Genomic DNA, 23,644 nt, shown 5'->3' with positions numbered 1-23,644 from the left:
AAAAATTTAAATATAATTTTTTCATTCGTTTCACATTCACTTAAAACTAAAGTTTTGTATCAAAAAGTTTAACTGTTCCATTTTTATCAACAATGCATCTCTTTTTGTTGATATTTAATGTATTCTTGCAGTGAATTTATCTTTTCGTAGAAAATTCATCGTTTTAGTGCAAATTTCATCTCCTTGGTTAAAAAGTACACACAACTGCGGTGAATATTTGAAATAACGCAAATAATTATGGATGAAAAAAAAACTTTATTTTCTTTTATTACGCACATTAATATACTATTTATATAGTTGCATTTAAACCGGAAGCCCATAACCTTATTATGAACTTCCTATCGCCTGCAGACGGATATTTATTAGTAGCACTCGCATTTGCTTGAAATTTTTGCCAAGGGAAAGGAAAACTGCAGAAAACCTTTCCCGAGCGCAGACATTTACCAAAAATTACTGGAAAAGCTTAACATCTTTCATAATTGCTGAAAAATCATAATTAATGTACTCAAACTTAGCTTGACGATCCTCTTGCGCCTGCAAGGGTCTAACATTCGACACATCTCCATTTGAAAACTTTATGTTCCTGAATGAAGTTAGCTGAAAAAAATTTGAATACAAAATAGTAGTAATAAATAAAATATGAGTATAAAACTTTTTCTTATAATTATTCAAGAAATATAGTTTCTTACCAGGGCTTTGGAAATAGGGATATGAACTTGACACAATAACCAAGCCACGGATTCCGAGCACGGCGGGTAATCCAATGAACCTTTGTAAAATATAAAAGGGTTTGGTGGAAGCGTGAATAAACTTGATGAGGCGAACGACCGTATCTCTGATGTGGAGTTTATGGATTGCACCTTATCTAAACTTTCTTCCAGTTCTTTAAGCATAGTTCCTTCATATTTATTTCCAGTCTGAAATTTCAAAGATGGTTGATTAGAATAAAATTCTTCATAAGAAGTTTGTTTATTTTATTTCTTTCTTTCTTTAATTCTTCAAGAAATATGTATTCTCAGGGTGGGCGCAAGTGAGGAAATTAGTTGAGCAGAAAAAGTCATTAATTTCGACAACAAAATTAGCTTAAGGCAGGGAATTTCTGTAAGAAACGCGAACTGAAATTATAACTGTAACCTGAGGGAAAATTTTGAAGGTCATTTAAAGGGCAAACTATTTTTCTAAATTAGAAACCCTATTTGGACATCGGATTCAGAAAGGGCGGAAAATTTTATCTCCGAAAAGATAGCCTTTTTGCCAGACTGACCTTGAGAAGGTCAAGTTCAATCGTTGAAAAATCGTCTAGAAGTTTTCTTAACAATTTTGAGGATTTATGCAGAAACAAATGTTTAGGTAGGCATTTCAGGGCAAACGGAAAAGAACTTAATCTAAAACTAAGATTAAAAATAAAAGTAAGGGTTTCATTTACAAAAATTACTTTGAATTTCGAAAGACCTTTAAAGTTGACCTCCAGGTCAAAATAGTCAAGGTCGTTGAATCCCAAGGGTACCCAAACATTTTTTTGTCCACAAATGCTCCAATCTTTAAAGCACAGCGTTTCTTGACGATTTTTCAAACTTTAACCTTGACCTTCAGAAGGTCACTCTGAAAAATTAGAGTCTATCTTTTCAAACGCGAAATTTTCTGCAGTTCTTGCATCCGGTGTCAAAAATAGGGGTTCTAATTTTAAAAACTGACTTTGAACTTCAAATGACATTGAAAATTAATATCAAGTTCCAGACAATTTTTTCGTATCTGGCTTACCAACAGATATTTACGTGCGTCTATTAAAATGGCACATCCGGTATTAGTAGTAGTAGCTATTATATTTTGAGTTCGGTATTTCTCCTTTGTTCAAAAATGTTAACATTTGGTAAAAAATGTTATTATTTTGTTTGAAATCCAACTATTTTTTTAAAGTTTTGGTTAAAAGTTAAACTACTTTATTAGAAACCCTTTTTATTTGTTTATTTATTCATCTCCTTGTGGAAAATGGAACTATTCTATTTTTATAAAATTAGTCTTTTGGGTTAAAAAATCATCTTTTAGGATGAACTCTTTCATTAAAAATCAATTTATTAAAGACTCATCATTTTAGTAGAAATTTCATCTCTTGGGTTGAAAACGTTACTATTTTATTAAAAATTCGTTTTTTTTGCTTCTTTTTTTTCTTAAATTAGCAATCCAAGTATTCAATTTCTGGCAACAAAAAAAGACGTTTTTGTTAATTTTATTTAGGATCTTCAATACTAACTTAAAAGAGTTGAGAACCAACATATCTTTTCACAATTAGCAAAAGAATGCAAATAAAAAATGTTTTTTTAAATATCACCCACGTAAGCTTATTTGATGGGGTCCCAAAGAAACTCCATTAGTGAAAAATTGGGTTTTGCGAGAATTGAGCGCCAATTATTATGATATTGTTGCGTTTAAAAAAAAACTAAAAGTGGTTTTGCTACGAAAAATATCATCTTATACTGTTAATAAGATGTTTAAATTAATTTTGTAATCGATTTATTATTATTTTTAACATTATTCTCATTGAACAGACTTAGGAAGTCGGGGTTTTTTTTCAAAAATTTTTCACTTTTTGTCAAATATTCAATTGGAGGGAGGTAATATTTCAACCATGTAAATGAGATTAATTGTTTAAACAAGTTACTATTATTATGTTAATGATATTCTCTCAGAAGATCTCGAGGAAATCGCAGTTTTTTTAAATTAACTTTTTGTCCAATTTTCAAATAAGATGAGTTAAATAATGAATTGGAGTCAAGAAAATTATTGTTTTAAGGAATTGATTATTATTATTATTATTGAAATTTTCACTAATATATTAATATATTTGAAGTAGTATTCTTGTTTTAAGTAAATTATTTTCGCCCTTTTCTCAATAAAAAAAATTAATTTTTTCAATAAAGCTATATTACACAAGAGGCAAAAATAAAGAATGGAATAATCAAGAGTCGGTGGAAGGATTAGGTCTTTAAATGACTTGCAAAAGTTTTGTTTTTAATTATAACTGGAAGTTTATAGCAAAGCTTAAATGAAAAATTTGGAATTGCAAACATTTTGATACCAGGCGGGGGGGGGGGGGGGGGGGGGGGGGGGGTCTTAGTGAAGGGAAGATATTTAAATATTTTCAATTTTATATTATTATTATTTCTTTTTGTCTATTGTGTAAGATAGTTTTTTTGTTTAAATTATCTTTTTAAGAATTGGGAAAAGAGAAAAAATAGTTGAATGAAAACAACAATACTATTTAAAATATAATTCTTGTTAAGGTTTACTTATTATTTATTCATAACTTAAAAGTCAAAGCAAAGTTCGAGATTCTAGATAAACCCGCACATTTCTAGAACTTGTCTGACTGAACATAGTTATAAAGAATATTGAATTGTTTAAACAATTCAATATTCAATAAAAAAATAAATTAAATTTTAGAAAAAGTCGCAATATTCTACGATTAAGCAAGAAAGTGTATTATTGAAAATGATAATAAATTGTTTGAACATCAATTTTTTATGAATTGAATTAATTATTGTATGAAAAGGTTTCCGGAAGGAAAAGTCATTTGAATAAAGTAAAAGCTGCAACTATTCTAAGACAGAATAACATAAAAGTAATTTTTAGACCAATAAAATCCAACTCAAATCTTTTATCGTCTCCTAAAGACAAATTATACATTTTTCGAAAAAGAGATGTTTACAAATTTTAGTGCTCAAATTGCGATTGTTGTTATGTTGGACACACAAGCAAACCTCTACACTATAGAATTAGAGAGCATAATCGCCGAAATTATAATCTAGATAATATCACTGCGCTTGAGAGACACCGAAATGAAACTGGGCATGATTTTGATTTTGAATATCCAAAAATTTTGGCTATTAAGAAAAATCCTAATAAGCGTTTAACTATAGAATCTTATTTGATTAAAAAGGAAAAAACTCTGTTAATCTTAGATTTGAAAATTTCAAACTTCCTAACTTTTACAGTTCTCTATGCAACATTTAATTTTTTCTTCTTATAACTTATTTTTGCTTTTTATTCTCAATCTACATACTTTAACACATCTGCTTTCATCTTTTGCCCTTTTTCAAATAAAGAGTTTCATTTTGATGTCTTCATGAACACTTGTAGCATTCCCTACTAATGATGACTTTATGAACACGTGTCGTATCATGGCATCCAAGGATGACGTTTTCCGCTGTTTTTTGGAGTTTTTCGTTTTTACAATGTTTTTTCAATAAAAATTTGTTTCTCTTTCGCATTTGATAACAAATGTGGGACTTTACAGTTTAATGAAGATATCTAATAATTGAAAAATGTGTTGGTAAGGTATTCTTTGTGCTTAAAGTCATGATTAAAATTTTTTAACATAACCTAATAAAGAATCATCAGTTTTTATATTATTTTTGTTGTTTCCTAACTTTCTCTATATTTTCTCTTTCACACAGGTGTTTTGATGTGAACTTTAGCTAACATGAAAATCCAAAATATTGTTTTTTAACTATCATTGTGTATCTTAACAAATACACATTGATTAAATTTGCTGATTTTCTTTAGACTTCTCACATTTTCAATTTTCACAATCATAAGACTAAATCCATATTTATTTTTAATACCAATACGGAATTTCAAGTGTCTCCTTTACTCATTTCTCAACTGTTGTTGTAAGGTAAATTTTGTTCATACACTATTTATTTGCTTTATCACTCTTCCGATTTATTTACTACACTTGGTATTGTTAATAACTTTATTTTAACCTTTCATCTTACATTTTATTTTATCTTTCAATCCTTCATGAAAACGAATTAAATGATGTTTCAAAAATAATCTTTTTCCATATTCTTCTGTATATATATATATATATTATAAATGTATTTGCTCGTCACTGTTCTTTTGTTTTACTCAGCCTTACTGACTTCATTTGTTAATCTCAACTTTTCATTGTTTCAATCTATTTCATTGAAAGATTTTCTCTTTTTTGCTCTTTGATAATTTATTATAGTTTAAGATCTTATTTATTATCATAATTTATTGACTACACACGCATTGTTGTTATTTAACCTTATTGACTGCTTTTGTTACTTGCGACTGTTTTGTTTTAATCAAACTCATTAAAAAATTTTTTTTTTTTTATATTTTCATAATTTATTATCAACTAAGATCTGATTATTTATATTTTGTTTTTTATTTTCTTTATAATAAATGTTATGTTTCTATTTTTATTTAAGGTGTTCGTATATTAAATAAATTATATTTTAACAGGCTTGAAAAGCACATTATGTCCAAAACTTTGCCAATTTTTTCAAAATACGAGGTTTTTTACTTGATTCAAAGACCTTTCCTTCTGGAGACTTTTTCATACATTAATTGATGGTCGAAACGAAAGAAAAAGATGAATTAATTATTACAGTAGAACCTCGATTATGCGAGGTAATGTGGGTAGGTAATACCCCGGTTAAACGAAAACTTGGATAAAACAGAAGAGCTACAAAATTCGAAAGAGTTTATTATTTTTGATATATTTTAAATAGAAAAATAAATATGAACATTTAGCAAACAAAAGCAAACAATTTACGAATGTGGATTTATCTTTATTAATTTATTAATTTATTAATAATTGCAAACTACTGCGCGCATTCAGAATTAGGCGCAGTAGCTTTATCTGTTTTAATAATGGTTCTCCGTATAATCCGAACATACACCTCGGTTAATGCGGAGTGCTTGGATGAGTCCCGTTGCCTCGGATAACGCGGAGCCTCGGATAATCGAAGGCCGGGTAATCAAGGTTCTGCTTTACTTCACCTAAATTTTAAATTATCCAAAAAGCCAGAATTAAAATTAGTAATATTATCAGTTGAAATACATTGTCTAAACTATTAATTTTTATCACTCTAATAAATTATTCAACTAATTTGGATTGAAAATTTGTAAAAAATTGACTTTTTTAATTTCAATTTTGTAGAATTATTCTGAGAGAATATTAAAAACAAGAATGATTAATTGTTTAAACAATCGTCTTTTTTATATAAGTGAACCTTAGAAAACCTTTCTTTAATTGCAAATTGGACAAAAAGTGAAAATTTTTGAAAAAACCGCGACTTTTTAACTTTATTGTATAAAAACATGCTAAAGACAGTAGTAAATTGTTTGAAAAATGTATGTAAATATCTAGTTATTTATATGAAGTGGTATTTTATGCACAAAAACAATTTTCATTAAAAATTTTATTTAAAAAATTATAATTAGCGCTAAAATCATGCAGAACTCATTTTTATATTTCTGTTTTTTTTTGAGATCCTATAAAACAAAACCTATTGTGGCGATATTCAAAAAGTGACATCTTGTTCGAATACTATGGCTAATGTTGAAGAAAAATATTCAGTTTCACGCTGATTTAGATAATATTGAGAATTCGAACAAATTTCCGGCCGTTATTCATAAAAATTCAAAGAAATATGTTTTTGACCACAGCAATTTGGTAGAAAATTAAACGAATCGGCTTAAACTTGACTTATTTGTTCAAATTGAATTATTTTTATGCAAATTTAACTTTTTGATGAATGATCAGCTATTTTATTAATAAATAATATTCTTGGGTTGAAACTTTTTTTCACAGGTTTCTTGGTAGAACAATAATCTTCTTTCTGAAATGTTCATCTGCTTAGTCAAAAATTTAGCTATTTGGTAAAAAACTAATAGTTTTTATTTGAAAATGCAACTACTTATTAAAACTTAAAATTTTATTTCGATTTAAAACCTTGAGTTATAATATCAATTTTTTATAATCCATGTTTTAATAGAAACTCCATCTCTTTGAGAAATGTAATTTTTTCATTTATATTTTTTATTTATTTATTCTTTGATTGAGAATTAATATTTTTTAAAACGAATGTTTTTAGTAAGCCCTTTTTTAGAAGAAAGAATCGCAAATAATTAATTTCAAATTCTTACCACAAGCATAAACGAAATTATTGTAAGGCCTTCATCTGCTGATTCAGCTTTGTGAAATGTATTTAAATCCTTTCTATAAAAAATCATGTGCATCTCCATATCCGCCCTATAGAACAAAAATGATTACATTAAATTTAACGTTAATTCTATCATTTATAAAATATAAATGATATATTACTTACCATGCTGGCTTCGTGAACTCATAATTCATGTGCTCAGACCCCATTTTATCCTTGCGTTTAAAATAGCAATTATTTATTATCTTGTTTGTTATTATTATAATAAAACATTATTATACTTTAACACCTCCCCTCCTGTACAATTTGCCCTAAAGCCCGCTTTTTAAAAAACAAAATAGATGCTTTTCAATAAACAGGCTAGAATTTGAATCAAATAAATGCCCCTTTTATCTGAAATGTGGAATCTTTGAAAAAAAAAATTTAACCACGAAGAATAATCTTCAACTATAAAAGTCGAATTTCTTATAAAATGCGTGACTTTTAAATTAAAGAAGCTGAATTTCCTACCCAAAATAAAATAGTCTTATTCAGTTCAAAAAAATCGAATTTTAAATATAAAAAATTAACTTTTGACAAAATAGTTCAATTTTCAACCCAAGAAAACGAATTTTCAACAAAATAGTTAATACTTATGGTTTACGTACAATTTTATAATATTTTTTTAATTAAAAGTTCAACGTGAATGTTCAACCAAGAAAAATTTGGCAATTAATTAAGAAAAACAAATTGGCATGCAGTATGTTTAATTTGCGAGCCAAAAGCACGAATCTTCTATAAAACGAAGGTATTTTTTAATAAAAAATTTTATATTTTAAACCGAAACAGTTGTCAAATTTTAAATAAAATAATAAAATTGTAAGGTTTAAAAGGTTCTTTTTTTCCAGAGTTCATCATATACGTTGAAAGTTCTTCTCAGGTTGCAATGTAACCATTTAGTTGAAAATATCGCTTTTTAAAATTATTTATTCGATTAAATATTTAACCATTTCAATTTAAAAATTAATCGATTTGATTGAGGATTAATTTTTGCTGTTCAAAATTAATCTATTTAGTTATAAATTTAATAATTTTGATGGAAATTATTCTTATTTGCTTGAAAAGTTAAAAATTAAAAATTGGATTAAAAAACTACTTTGTTGGAAATTAATTTTTTTTTTGTAGAAAAGTTAGAAATTTAACTATCTATTTGAAGATTCTTCAATCTTGTGGAAAATAAAATATTTTCACTTCAAATGTTGTCAGTTTGAAGGGTTTCAAATTGAATTAAATATATTTTCAAACTTTTGAACTTTTCTGAAACTCATGAAACTTTCAATGTAACAGTGAAACGTTTTAATTACTTAGATCCCTAATTCTTTGTTTTTTTACAAGATATTACATTAAATTATAAAGTCGATAATTTTTTTACGATTTTGTTAATTAATTAATTATCTCAAAAAATAGAAAATAATATCCAAATACACTTCTTGTTAAAAAAATGTTCGAGAATATTTTGTGCTATTATCGTTTCATTTAAGTAGAAAAAATTCGAAACAAATTTTAATATTTAAGATATATCAAATAATAATTTTAACAGCAAATTTAATAATTAACGAAATATTTAAATTTATTACTGAAAAGGACGAATTGCAATGAAAAATTTAATAGTTATTATTTCAATCAAAAAAAAAAATTCTTATATCAATCAAGCCCCACCGAGTAAGTTACGCCTGGCCCGAAAGGGAAATCGCTTAATTGTGTAATAATAATAAAAAGTAACTGTCAAATTTCTACAAAAATCAACGAATTTTCAAAAAAAACTTCAATCTTAACAAAAAACATATTTTTCAGCCCATTGTATTTATAAACAAAAAGTATAAAGTATTTTCTGAAATAGACAAATTTTTTACAAGATAGTTCACTTGTTTTTCGAAAAATTAATTTTTAAAAAGCTAGTTCAAATTTTTAAAAGTATTTGATATTTAAACAAAAAAAGATTGATTCTCAACGAGAAATGTAATACTTGTATATCTCCATTGAAAAAACTTAAATTTGCAGTGAAAAACAATTGATTTATTTAAAAAAAAATATTTTAAAACAAAATAATTGAATTGGTCGCAAGTAATTTTTATTTCACACTAATCGGTTGGAATTTTACTAAAAAACGGAGGAATTTTCTACCACAATAGATGAAATTTTAAACCAAAAAGAACATTTTTTAAAAATCTTGAAGGCTTAAGAAACTTTTTCAAAATCTTCCAGATTTTCTCTATTACTTCCGGAAGTTTTTTGAGATTTTATCAAATTTTCCTGAAAAATTTATATTTCAAAATAAAAAATCATTAACATTTTTGCCGGAAATGTTAAGAAAATTTTGTAACACACATCCCTTAAGACTATTACTTTTCTGTACTTCAAGTACATATTAGAATTTTACAAATACAATTACTGAAATATCATAAATGTAGAATTAAAGTGTATTCTGAAATTTTAAAACAATTACCTGTTCCTTGGTCCAATGAAAAGTAATTTTTTCAAATACATAAGTCCCATTGAGGGGTCCACCAGCTAATTCTGGAGCTTTTCCAGACCACTCAGGTCTTATTACCACTGCATCATAGAGAAATTAAAATAATGTATTATATAAAGCAATGCAAACTTGAATTTATAAATTAAAAATATTAAATGTCTAATACCAGTGTGACCAGTATTCTTTATGGTCATTCTTGTTGGAAATTTTGTAATGTCCATAAATTTCATGTTATTTTTATCATCCGGCGAACCAGGCCCGATACGCCCGTTAAAAATTATGGGAGATTGGTTTCTTCCTTTACATTTTGAAAATGTGTCACCCCAGTTTTGAACATCGTTGTAACTGTATGTGCCTGCAAGAAACAAATCTTAAAGATTCGTTTAATAACACCAGCACCCAAAAAAAGTGGTCTGTCCGGCAGACTACACTAGCATATCTATATGTTTTTGGGGTCGCTGAATAAAAAAAAAAAAAATTTCTAGCCCAGTGGACTTAACCAACATATTTATATGTGTTTTGGGTCACTGAATTCGAATCTGAGGCCCAAATAACTAATTTAGCTCATACTTTTTCGAAAATCGCAAGAATAGAGGTTCAAGTAATCCAGTTGGCTCATGTTTTATCGAGAAACGAAAAATTATACATAAGATCGTCGAAAAACTTTTAAACGTTTACCTTCCTCGACTGGGATTGTCGTTCACTGCAGATTCCCTTTGCGTCTCACGTTTTGGGGTTTTTAATTTGCGTTTGTCTCCTTGAATGGCAATAGTAGGATTTTTTGTAAATAAGTTTTATTCACTTTTAGCGTTACCCAGAAACAGCGACATGGACGTAGCAAATTCTGTTCCCTTTGGGGTGCTTTATTACCGTGAGCCCCCTTGCCTCTCACGCTTATAGGGTTCTTTTATTTTTTCTTTTTCTTTATATCCCTTGTATCGAACCCTTTTTTCCTCAAAAAACCTACGTAGTGGGATTCGCTTTCATTTGGTACCTTGATTGGCTTGACCTTGTGTTAAACCCTAACGATAGTCAGCCATCATGTTGATATACCAACATCCCTGATATCGCCTCTCAATCTCTTTTATATCCTGATGAAAACTTTTGCCTTGCTCTTCACTAAAGTCTCCCAGGTTGTCTAGAAACTTATTTATATGCGAATGAAGAAAATGTATCCTCAAATTCATAAGGCAGCCTAGTTTACCAAAGTTTGTTAGCAATTCTAAAACCACATTTTGATAGTCTGGACTTTTCTTATTACCTAAAAAGTTTTTTACTGCATTTTCAAAACTAAACCAGGCATTTTTTCAGGCGCCAGTTATTTTTGTAATGAATTCTGGCTCATGCAACATTTTTCTTATCTGGGGTCAATCGAAGAGCCCCTCTTTTTGTGGAAATTGATCTTCCATATACGCATAGCAATCGCCATCCTTGTCAAGCTCTTTGACAAAATGTTTCATATGACCCAGCTTTATATGGAGGGGTAGAATCCAAACTTCTTTTGGGTCAACTAGAGGATCTTCAATTATATTTTTTGTCCTCGCTCAAACGATGTTCTTTTTGGGTATCTTTTTTTTTAATGACGAACTCGATCACGACTGTCCCATAAACACAAGTAACAAGGTGTTTTTGTATACCCTGATACCTGTCCTAAAACGATTCCAAAAATTTTGAGAACTCCGCAAATTTTCCACTTATAAGTTGAGTAATTGATTTTTTCCAGGACAAATTTTAAGTTACTGTAATGCTCATACATTTCCGTAGAATGTGCGATTGGAATTGGAGCGTAAACATTAGTATCATACAATAACACTGCTTTTAGACTGCGTTTAGAAGAGTCAGTGAATAGCCGCCAATTTTCCCGTCTATACAGTCCAGGTTTCATTCTTTCCATTAATCCGTCAACGTTTTCCAAATGGACTAATTTTCCATGATCATTTTCTTCAGAAGTAAAAAACTGTTTAAACTCTTTTTCCCTATTTCTGTAGAAACTGGATTTAACTCCTTTAGCTAATAAGTTCTTCTTTTCAAAATGGAAGCTAGATACTTCGAAGCATCTTCAGGTAGACGAGATCTCGCGATAAATCATTCTATTCTTCAGACGTAAATAGCTTAGGAACTTTATTCTTTTCATTCTCTGGTATTTACACTTCTGTTTTAAAATCGCTGCTTTTATCATCATCCTCGTCATTACCATAATCTGAAATGTCGCTTTCATCACGATTAACATCGAAATCTTCATCAGGACTTTTATTTTCTTGTGCTTCAGTCGTCTGTCTGTCAATTGACAAATTTTTTGAGTTTTTTGTAACATCGTTATTTTCAACGGATTTAGTGACGCTAGGTACATCAGAATATTCTATGGCACTTTTCTTTTTTCTATTGATTCCTGCCAGGTTTGTCATACAAAAGTAGCATTCCTCTTTTCGAAAAGGTTTCCTCCATATCGGAGGTTCTTTAATCTTAAGGGTTTTCTTATTTCCCCTGCCTTTAAATAGATTGAATGCCTTATAAAAACCACTGTAAATTTTGTGAGGAACTCAATTTTCACTTTGGTTTTGAACTTCAATACAAAAATAGGTTTTATATTTTTTTTATATCATCGCTGATTACTCTTCGATTTTCTAAAACCTCAAATTTACCACATATGTAGCAAAATGCATCTGAATCACCCACACAATTATGCACTATAGTGAACGTGGATGAATTGGAATTGAAACAGCGCTTAGAAGACATGATCTATTTTGATTTGGGACTTTATAGTAATAATATATGTATAGTATAGTAAACAAGTGATTTAAAAACACAAAAAAAAATAAACTGATAATGGTTTTTTAAACTGTGCTGAAGTCACATTAGAAGCACGCTTAAAGAGATTGTCACCACTGTCCTCATTACGAACGTGAAGTTCGAGCGAGATCTTTCATTTGTTTGTTTTACAGTCATTTTTTTAACGTGAAGTTCGAGCGGGATCTGTCATGAAAATAGTTTGTTTTTTTTGCAAAAATGTACACGAAAAATCGCTGTTTCCGTCGACTTTGCATCTATTTTTGCGTTTTTCGATTAAATATGAGACAACTGGGTTATTTGAACCCTGTATTCAGAATCAGTGACATTAAAACCGTGAGGATATGCTTGGTAAGTCCACTGGGGATGAAGATATTTTTTTTTGCAGAAATATGCACGAAAAACCGCTGTTTTCGTCGACTTCACCTCTATTTTTGCATTGTTCGATCAAATATGAGCCAACTGGGTTATTTTGACCCCGGACTAGGATTAAGCGACCCCAAAAAATTAAGGATATGCTGGTTTAGACCACTGGACATGAAACCTTTTTTTATGGCAAAAGTATACAAGAAAAATCGCTGTATTCGCAGATTTTACGTCTATTTTACAATTTTTGAAAAAGCATGAGCCAAATTGGTTACTTGGGGGTCAGATTCGAATTCAGTGACCCAAACGACATATAAATATATTGGTTAATTTTACCGGGCGAGAAAATATATATTTTCTTGCAAAAATATACCTGAAAAATCGCTGTTTTTGTCGATTCTACGTCTATTTTTTCGTTTTTCAGCAAAATACGAGCCAACTTGGTTATTTGGACACCGGATTCGAATTCAGTGGCCCAAAAACATATAGATATGCTAGTGTAGTCTGTCGGACAGACCACTTTTTTTGTGTGCTGGTGTAATCATTGAAATATGATTTTTTAACGAAAAGAAAGTTTTCTACGAAAAATTTGAAATTCCGTAAAATAGTTTAATTTTTAATTAATGTCTTTAAGCTAAATAGTCTGTTGTGGAAATCGCTTGTTAAAACTTGTTTACATTCTCATCAGTGAAAGTATTAGATTTTTGTCTTGATAAATCAAAAATTAAATTTTGACACCATAAAAAATAATGGAAAATCCAAAAGTTACATTTTTTCATGCGTGATAAGAATGTGTTCGTTAAAGCCGAAGGAGCTTTAAAAAAAGAGAATTCACAATCACCAAATTATTGTTGTCGATACTTTCACCTTTATTTTTAAAAAGTTAATGCAGAAAGATCGAGGGCGTAGTGTGAGATAAATATATAATCGAGCGTGAAGCGCGAGAACCAACAGTCGCGAGGAGCAGGCAGATTTTATTTTTTGATTCATGATTTTAGTTAAAAATTCATCTTTTCTGGATAATTTTAACTGTTTTCCATTAAAACTTTTCTCTTCGAAATTGAACTTTTTGGTTAAAGTTGAACTTTTTCGTCGAAATTTTTATTCGACGTATTTATACTTCCTTAAGCATCTCAAGAAAATTGTTTCGACAGTTTAAAATTGATGATACTAGTGTTTGTGAAATATTTAAAAAAATGTAAATACCCGAAGAAATTAATTTCTTTTTCAAATAATTATGAGTAAGAGAATTTAATTTCAAGTTTTTTTGTTTCTTCTTTGATTCAAGAAATTTGTACTTTCGGGTGTTTCCAAAATTCATGGGAACTCTGTGTTTCTTGCGAGAGGGCAACGAAAGCCCCCATTTCACTCCAAATCCGAAAAACAATTAGTTCCCTAATTTTTTTTCTAAGTTTTGACTATAACAAATGCCGGCTTTAACTTTAAGCCTCCCACGTAAAATTCATAAGAAAAAACCCTTTTTTGAGTTGAAAACTACCCTCAAACCATAAATGTCAAGTCTTTATGAAATGGACCTTTTGGGCTCTTTATGCTCGGTTTTTTAAAATAAAAATGATTCTATTTGTTCTAGTGGAATATTAATCAACATTGTTTAAGTATTTTTTAATTATTTAAACTAAAAGGGTTTTTTAATTGATTTTTTTTCGAACATTTTTTTAAATGATCAATATTGGTCTATCAGAATATTATTTAACATCGGTTCGTAAGTTTTCAATTATTTGAAACCAATAAGATTTGTTTAAATTTTGTTGATTAAAAATAATTAATATTTATTAATTAAATATTTTTAAACAAATTCTGATTAATTCTTGATGGCTTAAACAACTACTATTTGTGAAAAAAGTGTTTTTTATTTATAATTATTAAAAATAAGCATAAAGGTATACTGGAAAGTTTCGAAGATGTTTCTTAAAAGAAACATTTTCTGAATGCGCTTCAAAACATTTTTAAATATAGGTTCCTGTTAGGAATTAAGAATTAATTGTTATAACAATTCAGTTAGATTTACAAATTTTCGGGAAAGATTATTGCTTAAACAACTTAAAGTTTGTGGAAAATAAAAAATACATTATTCTTACACAATTAGAAAATATTTAAAAATAAAGTTATCTTATTTAAGAAAATAAGCTACAATTTATTTAAACAATTACAAGTTAATTGAATAATGTTGATAAACATTCTACTAAAGAAACAGTACAAATGTTAAATTAAAAAACGAATTATTAAATTCAACGTATTAAAAAAATTCCATTTGTTTAAATAATTGAAAATTAATTAACCCTATTTTAATCAATATTCCTCTAGAACAATATCAATCATTCTTAGGGAAAAAAAATTTTAAAAAAAGAGTATACGATATTTTTTTAACCATTGGATGATGTTAAAAATTTTTCGGAATACAGACATTATTTCAGGCTATATTAGATTTCGAATAAAGAAAGCATGACTTATGGTAATTTTAAGGGTAATTTATGGTAACTTACTGTAATATGCACAAAATTCAATAGAAAAATTTCTATAAACTGCCAAAAATTTATGGAAATTTACAGTCATTTATAGTAATTTTACGATAAATATAGTAAATTACCATAAATCACCCAAAATTCAATTTCACACATTTTTATAAATTTCCGAAAATTCATGACATTTTTTGGTAATGTCTGGTAATGCCACAGATAATTTCTGGTAACTTAAGATAAATTACCTGAAATTCAATTTTTTTAATTTTATAAACTTCTGGAAATTTACAAAATTTTTGGGTAAATTGTGGTATTATTACAGATAATTTATGGTAACTTCAAATTAATTACTTAAAAGAAAATTTAAAATTTTCCGAACATATTTGGCAATTTACCGTAGTTTGATCAATTATCTATGATAATTTTCGATAAATTACCAAACAATTCTAATATCTGCAACCAATAGAGTGTCTACAAAGTTAGTCTATTTTTTGGACCAACCTAGCAATCTGGCGAAAAAAAATCCTAAAGGTATCAAATTACTTGTCATTGAAAACCAAAATAGTAACCCCTTATTCATTTTTTTTAATTTTAAAACATTAATCCTATTTAGGGGTTCGATACACCCTAAAAATTTAAAAGATAGAAAATCGCTCTAATAGTTTAATCATTTGTTCTTGGTTGATAAGGGGTTGATGTGAATTAAAATTCACCCCAAAGATCTCCCGTGAGGTGAAATCATCCCTAAAACATTAGGAAAAATTAAAATAAGGGCATCAAAGATGGTGGTATTTTTTATTTTATAATTTTTTTTCGGTCTTCTCAATCCTTAAATTGGGGTAATGTTTTGAAATTTTCTAAAACCGAAAAGTGATGGTCGCTTTGCTTTTCAATGACGTCTAATGTGACAGCTGTAAAATATTTTTATATTTTTTCCCCAGGTCGATGGGGATGTCCAAAAATAGGCTAGCTTTGGGTTTACTATTTTTATTTTTCTTACAATTTTAGGGATGATTTCACCCAGTGGGAGATCTTTGTGGTAAATTTTTAACCTACATCAAATTCCTATCAATCAAGAAAAAATTATTTTATAATAAGTGGTGTTTTCTATTTTTTAATGTTTTGGGTTTCTTCTCAACTCCTAAATAGGGGTAATTTTTAAAAATAAAAAAGAAACGAATTTGATGCTCATTTTGGTTTTCAATGACAAGCAATTTGATACCAGTAATATATTTTTATATTTTTCCCCAGGGCGCTAGCGAAGTCCAAAAAATGGACACAAAACAGCTTATTTTGGCGTCTCTCTTTCCTTAGAATTTTTACAGTCAGTGGGCCGTGCTGATTATTTTACAACCCGAACTCGTACAAGTATAATTTTCACTATTACCCTTTGACGTCAATTTTCACTCACTAGGGATTAAAAAGAACTTTTTACTCCATAGTGAATATAAACTACAGCTTTAGCCACGTTTAGTAGGCGTCGAAAAGTGCTGTAATTATGCAGGTGCCATACCAAATTATTTAAACAAATCCTATGTTTTTAAATAATTAAAAATTAAGTATGTAATGTTGATCAATATTCCAATGAACAAATATAATTAATTTAAAATAAAAAAAGACGAAAACGCAATGCTCAAAAGGTCGATTTCATACAAAATTGAAATTTTTGGTTTTAAGGGTAGTTTGTCGCATACATGAAATTTTTCGTTGGATAATTTTCTACAAGCCTCTGTACTTCCCCTTCACATTTTCCTAAACCCAAAAAAAATTATTTCAAAAACTCAAAAAAGTGATTTTTCCTTATGCATTTAACATGGACAACTTCAAGTACAAAACAAGCACCTCTTAAAAAAAATTTTTAAATAAAATTAGGGTATTTTTTTAGCGTTTGGAATGAAATGGTGTTTTTTTTAATCGAATTATTTCCATTAATTATGCTTATGTTTATCGCTGCGGTGTGAAAATCAGGTTATAGAAGTAAACTCAGAAAATACCCGAAGACACCGAATAAAAGAGTTAGATGCTTTTTAATTATTATGAAAGATCTGAGGAGAAATGGTTTCGGTTTTATTTCAAGAGAATAATTGTAAGTTTTTATGATATTAAAATGTGTGTTAAAAGAATATGGAAGAATTGGTGACCATTTTTTTAATTTTTTGAGATTTACAAATTTTTTAGGTAAGCAGAATTTTGTCAGAGGGTAAAAAAGTTTTTAAAATTTATGGGCAATTATTAAATGATTGTTTTGTAAAAAATGTCAAGAGAAAATAACAAAAACTCACAAAACATTTTGAATTACTTTCTTAAATTTTTAAAAAGTGTAGCATATTTAAAACCAAATTTTGCATTTTGCCATATTACATCATCAAAAAAAAAATTGAGTAAGTTCAAGAGATTTTTGAAAATTTTGAAAGATTAAAAAATAATTAAAAGTTGTAAAGATTTTTTCAGAATTTTGTACAGTTTCACGAAAATATAAGATATTTCTTCAGGTTGCTAAGAAAAATTAAAATAACTTTTTATTTCGGAAAATTAATTTCAAGATATTGTTTAAAAAGTTTTTTGCAGATTTCGAAAATAGTCAAAGAAGAATCGGAAAGATTTTAGAGCCATTTTTTTAATTTCACAGAATAAATAAAAAATGCAGGAAAATTTTGAATAATCGTAAGAAATTAGAAGGTTTAGAAGGTCTGATAAGATTTGGAAAAAATATTCTGATATTCGTGTGAAAATTTTGAATAGTTTTTTATCTTGAAAAATGAACTTTAATAGGAAATTACAGAAGGTCCTTTGTACATAACGACTATTTCTTAAAATTTTTCAAAATAGTTTAGAAGATTTTGAAGTTTGCCTCATTCATAATTTTTTCAATAGCCCATAAATTAATAATGAATCAACTATGTTCAGGTATTTGTGTATTCGTTATTTATGTTTTAATTATTTTACATGAGTTCTAAATATCCATGTAATTTTTTTTTTCATTTCAATAATGTCATTTATGCCGCTTTGTCCTATATTAAAAAAATACATATGTGCACAACTCTCATTTACTGCCTAACTATGCTATGAAGAGAAAATTATTTTAAATAGTTTTTCATATTTATTTTATAATTTTTATGCATTTTTCCTATAGTACTGCATGGTTTTGTGGAACAAAGTTACTACTAGCGCCGCCGCACGGCCTTTTTTAAACTCTCGTGAAACATTTTTTGCATTGGACAGTACAGTGGAAGCACCCCCTGCTTGTGTTGAACTTTCATCTAGAAAAGATTTGAGTTAATTTTTCAATGTCAATGTGTAAATTTTAAACCAATATTAAATTTTTTACGAAATACTTTAATTTTCAACAAAAAAGTCGAATTTACAACAAAAAATTATGAATATATAATCTAATAGTTTAATTTTTAACCAAACTATTGCATCTTTATTAGAGAAAAAGGAAATTTATCGCCAAATAGTTTATTTTTCAATTAACAAAAAAAAAAAAAAGTTTTTCGCCAAATAATTTAATTTTAATACCGAAAAGATTTAATTTCTTTTTTCAACATTAAAATCTTAAATTTAGACTAACATTACATTTTCTGCTAAGAAATTACATTTTTAACAAAACAGCATAATTCTTAACCAAAAAGCATGACTTTTCAGCAAAATTGCTAAATTTTCAACCAAATCCTTAAAATTCGCGTATAAGAAAGATTTTATTGCAGCTAAAATAGGTGAATTTAAAAATCAAAAAGATAAACTTAAAAAAGATTTGAATTTTCTACAGAACAATTGCATTTTTATGGTAGAAAGATGAAATTTATTCTAAAAATATAATTAATAAAAATAATAACCGTTAAAAAATGGTTAAATTTTCATCCAAAGAAGATGCATGATTGTTAAATTTTTAACAAAAAATTGTTTTTTTTGTCCAAAAAGAATAGAAATTTTACTAAAGCAGATACATTTTTTAATCAAAAAGACAAATTTGTAAAAAAACATTAATTTTTGTCAATCAAAAATTGAACTATTTTTCTCAAAACTAATTTTTTTGGTTTGGAATTTATCTCGTACTTTGGCGCTGAAAAAAGTAGCAAAAAGCTTTATTTGAGGACATCTTTATTTTTAAAAAAAGTAAAGACACATGTTGAAAATAAGAGTTGAATTTTTATCCAAAAAGATTTCGATTGACTTTTAAACTTAAAAGTTCGAATTTAAAAAAGAAGTAACTCCTCTAGGAAACAATTGAATTTTTGATAGTATTTTTGAACAAAGTTATTCAACGAAATCTTAAAAACAATAATTTTTCTCTCGACTAAAACAGATGATTTTTTAATGTAAAAATATAAATTAAAACAAAATATATGAATTTCATGTTGAAAAAGATTTTAATCAACTCTTCATGACCAAAATGTGAATTTATTAACAAAAAATATATTTTTAAGCTGAAAATTGAAATTCTATTTTAAAAAATTACCAAAAAGGATGATTTTATTAAAATTATTGAATTCACAACAGATGACTTTTTATTTAAAAAATTCAATTGTTGAATTTTGATCCAAAAATGATTCAAGTGGTCTTTTAAAATTAAAAGATTAATTTCTTGTAACAAAAACAGATGAATTTTTAATAACAAACGACAACTTTTGCTTAAGTTGAACTTTTACAATATACAATTTACAATATATAAATTTTATAGAAAAACTTAATTTTCTTAAAAATAGTTGAATTTGCAAACAAAAAGTACAAATATATAAAAAAAATAGTTTATTTTCAAACGGAATATTGCATTTTTATCCTTTTTGAGAAGATTGTTAAATTTTAGACCGAAAGGTTTAATTTTTTAATCCTAAAAAAATTTAAATTCTACTAAAACAGGTATATTTTTAAATCGAAAAGAAAAATCTTGGAAAAAGAGTTTAATTTTCATCAACAAGGATTTCAATTTACTTATCAACACAAAAATACGAAGTTTAAACAAAAAGTAAGTTATCTTGGAAATAGTTGAATTTTCAACACAAAAGTTTAATTTTATCCAAGAAAGGTGCAATATTTCTACTTTAAAAAGATGGACTTTCAAATTTAAAAGACAAATTTTCAGAAAAATAGTTTTCATCCGAGAAAGATTTAACTTGATTTGACAGCAATACAATATAAATCTAAAAAAATGGTTAATGTTCTACAAAAAGAGTTTAATTTCCAACGTAAATAAGAAAAATTTGTAAAAGAAACAGTTAAATGTGCAAAGAAAGAGAATATCTTTTCAAAAAATTTTGCGAATTTTCAACAAAAAAATATAATTTATAACTACAAAAATAATCTTAAAGAAAAAGGTTTTGCTAAACTGCAAAAATTACGTAAATGATAACAAAATATTTTGACCCCCGCCTTTAGCTTTTTACTGGATTACAAATATAAAATTTTGTAATGTTATTTTTTCACTGCATTAATTTATTACTCAAAATCAGTTTTATTCTTGATCACTGAATTTACATTTTAGTATTTCATTCTAGATTTTCCCAAGCTTCAGCCAAAGTCAACTAATTTTTATTTAAAAATTGTAATGTTAAAGAATGACACGTTTACGTACATAAGAATATCCTTCTTTAAATGTATAATGTTCCCATGCCTAAAGATTTACTAATTTTAAATTTCAGGTTTTTAGATTTTTAAATATTTAATTCAAGTGAGATAACACCAAAACAGTCTTGTTCCAATAAAGTATGGTCAAATAAATTTGGTACGTAAATAAGTCTAAGTTTTCCTGTATGAAGCAATGACTTGTAAATACGAATGTTTGTGCAGGTGGTGCACTTTATTTAGAAGATTGAAAATGTTTAATCTAAACTGATGAAACTTAAAAAATGAATAAATTTCTTCACCCGAAAGATAGATTTTGTAAAATTGAAATAGTTTGATTTTCGATAAAGGACGTGATTAAAAAAAAAATGTATCCAATTTTGTTTTAACTTTCAACTAAGTATTAGAATTTACAAATATTTGAAAGATGATTTTCCAACTAAAAAGGAAATAAGGCAATTTGTTAGTGAAATTAAAAAAAAAACAACTAATTTTCAGCATAAATGTAAAATTTTTAACCAAAAGATTAAAAAAATAGGTTATTTGAGATCAAACCAGTTTTGTATCAAGGAAGTATGGTAAAATATAATAGGTGGATAAACAAGTTTAATTTATTCAGTATGAAGAAATAACTTGTAAAAAAGGAATGTTTGTAAAATGAATAATCTTCTGAAGCCGGTAGTTTAATTTGATAAAACTGGAACAGTTGTATTTTCCACCGAGGATTTGATTATTAAAAAAATATGTATCTTTAACAAAGGCAATTCAACTTTAAACCAAGTAGCTGAAGTCTCCACTAAAACAAAGATCAATTTTAACCAAACAGTTAAATTTTCAACCAAAAAGATGGATTTTTCGAACAAAAAAACGAATCTTAGAATGGATGATTTTCTAATGCAGAAAATTAATTTTCTAAAAATGCAATGAACTTTTTAACCACCTAACTTTTAATCAAGTAGTTAAATTTTTTATTCAAAATATAATATTTTCACCATGTAGTTTAATTTTTAAGTCAATAGATTAACTTTCCAGTAAGAAAATTAATATTCTATCAAAAGACCGAAATTTCCAGCGAAATAAGTTAATTGAAAAAAAATTGACTTTTAAAGCGAAAGAAAGAAATATCTACCAAAAAGTTGAATTATCAAGAAAAAATATTATTTTTTATCAAAAAAGTTAATTCTCTTCAAAAATTCAAATTTTCAATCAAATATTTAAAGGGATTAGAAAAAGATTGTTTATTAACCGAATGGTTTTATTTTTTACAAAATTTTCAAATATTCAGTTAAACCAACCAAGTAAACAGTTGTATTTTAATAAAGAAGTATGATTTTTCAACCAAGAACATTAATTTTTGACAAAAAAAAACAACAAATTTTTAACAAAATTGATCAATTTTCAATCTAAAAAAATCAACTTCCAATTAAAAATGTAAATTTTCAACAAAGCGCTTACATTTCCAACTAAAATGATGATTCTGAAAAAAATTAATTTTAACAATGGATTTCAACCCAAGAGATCATTTTCGAAACCAAAAGATTAATTTTCTAAAAGTGAAATAGTAAAATTTTATACCAAAGGGCTGAATCCACAACTACAAAAAGTAATTTTTAACAAAATAGTGAAACTTTTAAACAAGTAGCTAAATTTCTAAACCCAAAAGATGAATTTTTAGTTTAATAATGGTTGCATTGAAAAAAAAGATAAAATGTTCCACCAAATACAGTGAAACTCTACTACAGCGCCGATTTCGTGGCTGACGTTGGGTAGGGACTAACTAATTATAGCCCACTTTTCTTTTGTTATTTGACACCTGAGTGCTCGCCTGAGTGACAGCCACATACTCCCGCGCACTTAGCGCACCACCTGTTGTACCAAACTGTGGCGCGGCGTCAATTCTCGGAAACAAACTAAATAAATTCCAAACTAAAAATATAACAGTCTACTTTTTAACTAAAAGTAGTTTATTTTTCTTGTTGGGTTCTACTAATTTAGTTGACATTCGAGAAAAAAAGAGAGAGAGAGAGGGAAAGAGAAGAAAAATTATTTTTCTTAAAAATAAAGAAAAAAAATAAATAAATCTTTAAAATTTATCAACAGGAAAACTACTATATGTCATCTAAATTTCTAACGCTTATTCCACTGATCCTTACACCCTTGCAACAACCGTAGATTTATCAAAACCCCCTTTACTCTAAAATTGGTTAAAGGAGTTTATCGAAATTATTAATTTTATTATTTAGCTTATTTTTAAATATTAAACAATTTTTTATGGTATAACCAAATATAATCATCTCTCTAATGTGTTTATATTTTTTGTAGGGAATAAAAATCCAAACTGAAAATCTGATATAAATTTTTAGTTTTTCCAGACAAAAATGATGAAATGTGTTAAAAAGAGTTTCAAAAATATCACTTACTCGCTCCTAGAATAAGATTCAGAAGAATAGTCGCTGCCATAAGTCGCTCAGTCATTTTCAAATTCTGCATATTTGAAAATAAAAAACAGAAAACAATATTACAACTTTTTTTATATTTAATATTAAACTTTTACTTCTTTTTTATTCGTTTAAAGATCCAGTCATATTGTGAATAAATGATTAAATCCACGAGTTGGATGCTAGTGTTTTGAAACAAGAATTTGCTCTTGAAAAGGCAACTATATATAGGCCGAGATTCATATCTCTCTTATCTTGTTTTTCAAAGTTTCCTACGCACATGATTGTGTTGTGAATTTATTTTTGTCCTCGTTTTTATAATTCGTCCCATTTTTAATTCAGGGATAACATTACTAGAACATGCTGGATTTTTTTTGTGTGTTTGTAAGGAGAGGGGGGGGGGGTTACTGCTCCAGTCAACAAACCGAAAAAAAACAAGTATTAATAAATAAAGGAAGTGAAAAATCTGTCTTAGGTAAATAAAGTTTAAGATTCTGTAAACTTGTTTTACCACAAGAAACATGT

At 27.4% G+C, this 23,644-nt stretch overlaps 1 protein-coding gene across 1 annotated transcript; it reads right to left on the bottom strand.

Moving 5' to 3' along the window:
• Window positions 1-235: 235 nt before the first annotated feature.
• LOC117171633 (carbonic anhydrase-like) lies at window positions 236-23,284 on the bottom strand. Its single transcript, XM_033359118.1, has 7 exons — window positions 23,102-23,284; window positions 9,653-9,841; window positions 9,460-9,566; window positions 7,140-7,189; window positions 6,958-7,063; window positions 690-917; window positions 236-597 (listed from the first exon to the last, which is right to left on the bottom strand). The coding sequence occupies exons 1-7, from the start codon at window positions 23,169-23,171 to the stop codon at window positions 451-453; spliced, it is 897 nt and encodes a 298-aa protein (XP_033215009.1). The 5' UTR covers window positions 23,172-23,284; the 3' UTR covers window positions 236-450.
• Window positions 23,285-23,644: the final 360 nt, after the last annotated feature.

The sequence above is a fragment of the Belonocnema kinseyi genome, chromosome 4, assembly GCF_010883055.1.
Source record: "Belonocnema kinseyi isolate 2016_QV_RU_SX_M_011 chromosome 4, B_treatae_v1, whole genome shotgun sequence".
Taxonomy (NCBI): Eukaryota; Metazoa; Arthropoda; class Insecta; order Hymenoptera; family Cynipidae; genus Belonocnema; species Belonocnema kinseyi.
This window is presented reverse-complemented; position numbering and strand designations above follow the sequence as displayed.